Consider the following 3,017-nt stretch of genomic DNA (forward strand, 5'->3'; position numbering starts at 1 on the left):
CTGAACTTTGCCGACTTCTACGATATTAAAAGCAAAATTGTAATGCGTCTTGTGTTGTAGTTGAATAGAAACTGTCATTAAGATAGTTAAATCTGATCAAACATGACTTTTGATTTCGCTTCGAATGTTTCTTCCCCCAGTGGAAAAATACCCGCTCTTTTCACCCAGCTAACAGATTCTTTGCTCAACTTTCAGCAGGATACGGGTGATATTTTTGGCTTAATTTTTGGAGAAGACCCGGAATGCTTTGCTGGTCACTTGATCGTAGCCGCGTCTCAATTGATTGAAGATTTAAGCGGCGTCAATCTGGAAAAATGTGACGAAATTTATAATAAATTGGGGGATAAAGTTACAGATTGGGAGAAGAGATGGTACAATGCAGTTTGCACAATCAGAAATGAATCGGCGAGGAAAGGTTGCAAGATCCTCATTGACATGCTCTCACTGTATCCCATGGATCTCATTGCTATCCTGATTGGGGCGTTTTTAATTTCTTCTACGGTGGATAAATTAGTGATGCGTGATTTGCTCAGCCGTGTTGAGCCCTACTATGACGCTAACCACCCGTACAGGTATTGGATCGATAGCCTGCTTGGACTCGCGCTGATGGAAGCGTTTTCAATCGAACAAGGAGCTAAGATGGCTTCTGATGCCTTTGAAATGAAACCTCAGCACCCAATGACAATCCACGGCAAATGTCACCAATTGGAGTACACGGGGAAAGCGGATAAAGCGTTGGAACTGATGCAGGACAGTGTGGAGTTCTACCAAAACTCGGCGTTAGGATTACATAACACATTTCACCTAGCATACTTGAATGCAGGTTTGGATCTATTCTGTTCCCCCCCCCATTGTTTTTTATGACCCCAAGTTACAAATTATATGTTGTTATATAGCATGTTTTCTGATCAAGGGAAGTGTAATATTTTTTAGATGATATCTCAAACAAAAGTTGTTCTTCTTTTGCTTCGGGAGAAAATATAAAGCGAAGGTCCAGTTGAAGTCCAAAAAAAGTTTTAAAAAATTTGATGTGCAGATTAGGACCACAACGCATAATATTTGACTTAATGATAAAATAGTAATAATTCAATGCACTGTTGTCATATATTTTTTATAAGAAGTTCTCATTAACCTGAGAAATTTAAGGACCTTAGGATGTTGAAAACTTGAAATGTTGCTGGAAAAAGACATTTGTTTTTAGTTATTCGCATGTTTTCTCAAGTTGGCGAAAGATCGAAGGCTTCGTTCCGCCAGGAAGTAGTTCTAAAGATTCCTGTGTTAATTCGTAGTACCAATGAAAATACTTGGTTTTAGAGTTTGGAAGGTTCGACGAAGCGCTGGATATAATTGAGACAAAACTAATTGATTCAGTTGATAAGAAGGCTGCACTCAGCGACACCTGTGGTCTCCTGTGGTCTATCAAAATGGCCAACCATACTGTGAACAAATCTTCTTTCTCAAAACTTGTTCAGAAAATGGGTGATAAAATGAACAATCACGGTCCTGCTTTCTTCGACACGCATTTTGCGGCTGCAATGATAGGTGCCGAGGATTATGATGCATTGAAGACTTTCAGGAAATCGGTTGACACTTTTGTTCACGATTTCAGCCATCATGATGTTGTTAAAAAGTATGAAACATTTGGGTTTTCAGTCATGGATTCATTTGAAGCGTATTCTTATCAAGATTATTCAACTGCATTTGCAAAGATGTACGACGTCGAGCATGAAATTTTTTCCGCCGGAGGAACTCAGACTCAAAGGGAGATTTTCCAAAAGTTGACATACAGTTCTATGGAAAAAATGGAAACGGAAGAAATGGATAAATGTCTGTTAGGTATGCTAAATCAGCGAGCAACATACAGAGCACTGCCTCCATCGTCGGAACAAAAACGACAACAGTTGAAGAAGAAATTCTGTGTCCAAGGACTCTGATTCAGGCTTATAACCTGAACTTTGAAGAGATTATTTTATTCAACCTTAACTTTATATTATCAAAAAAACAGTGTAGATAGGAATATCACTTAAAATCCATATTTTTGTCTTGAAAAATTGGATCTTTTCCGTTTTGTGCCACACCAACTTAGTGGGTATGCATATTATTTTCACCCCGTAGACGAACGTTCCACATTTTTATACAAAGATTTACTACAAACGAAAAAGATACAAAAAATTATTATATCACGAATTTGTAATTGCTTGATGAGATCAATTTAATTTCGTGGAAATCAACATTTGCAACAATTGTGAGAATCCCGAACCTTGCTCACAGTGAGTTTCATTGCTGAACCATTGACTTCCAATAGTAACCCTTACTGAACCAGTCAAATAGCAGTGTAAATACTTCTGCCAGTCTGCCCAGAGTCGATTAAGAAACATCCCAGTCTGTCCCTTTTCTTCGCAGCCTAATTTACATTATTGGTGATCACTGCACAGAACGTTTCACATCATCAGACTGTACCTACAAAGAACATAGCAAATTTTGAAAATTTCGAATAGCTGATAACATGCTTGAAACTTTTAAAATGGCGATACCCACAAAAGCTATTCTAGCTCGAACTATACCATATATTGGTGCATTTACATCTGTGCGGTGGAAGCGGAGTTCGGAGGTGGAGGCGGGAGTCGGAGGAGGAGGCGGGGGTCGGAGGCGGAGGCGGGGGTCGGAGGCGGAGGCGGGGTCGGAGGTGGAGGCGGAGGCGGAGGCGGAGTTTGATGTGCGAGTCAGAATTAGTTGTGGTGTATTAGTAGTAGTAGTAGTAGTACAAGCTTCGGGCTTCGCCCGTGGGGTGTCAATCCCAGTGTTTGTTTATCAGTCTATTTCAGTTTATCTTTTTCCAGTGTCAAAATAGTAGACTCAATGTTTATCATATGTTGTGTTTTTCAGATTGATTGAAAGTTGTGTTTGACTCTTGTGGATTGTGTTGTTGATCATGGAAGTGAAGTCGGAAAATGTGTCAGTGAAGTTGGAAGATCAGGAGGAAAAGGTGAAACTGGAGTTCGAAGATCAGGAGGAAA

The 3,017-nt window shown here is 39.8% G+C and overlaps 1 protein-coding gene across 1 annotated transcript; it reads left to right on the forward strand.

Annotated features, from left to right (window-relative positions):
• LOC142340833 (tetratricopeptide repeat protein 38-like) lies at positions 1–2,164 on the forward strand. Its single transcript, XM_075391573.1, has 2 exons — positions 1–823; positions 1,315–2,164. The coding sequence occupies exons 1-2, from the start codon at positions 103–105 to the stop codon at positions 1,932–1,934; spliced, it is 1,341 nt and encodes a 446-aa protein (XP_075247688.1). The 5' UTR covers positions 1–102; the 3' UTR covers positions 1,935–2,164.
• The last annotated feature ends 853 nt before the right edge of the window (positions 2,165–3,017 follow it).

The sequence above is a fragment of the Convolutriloba macropyga genome, chromosome 6, assembly GCF_964194025.1.
Source record: "Convolutriloba macropyga chromosome 6, txConMacr16.3, whole genome shotgun sequence".
Classification (NCBI taxonomy): Eukaryota; Metazoa; Xenacoelomorpha; order Acoela; family Convolutidae; genus Convolutriloba; species Convolutriloba macropyga.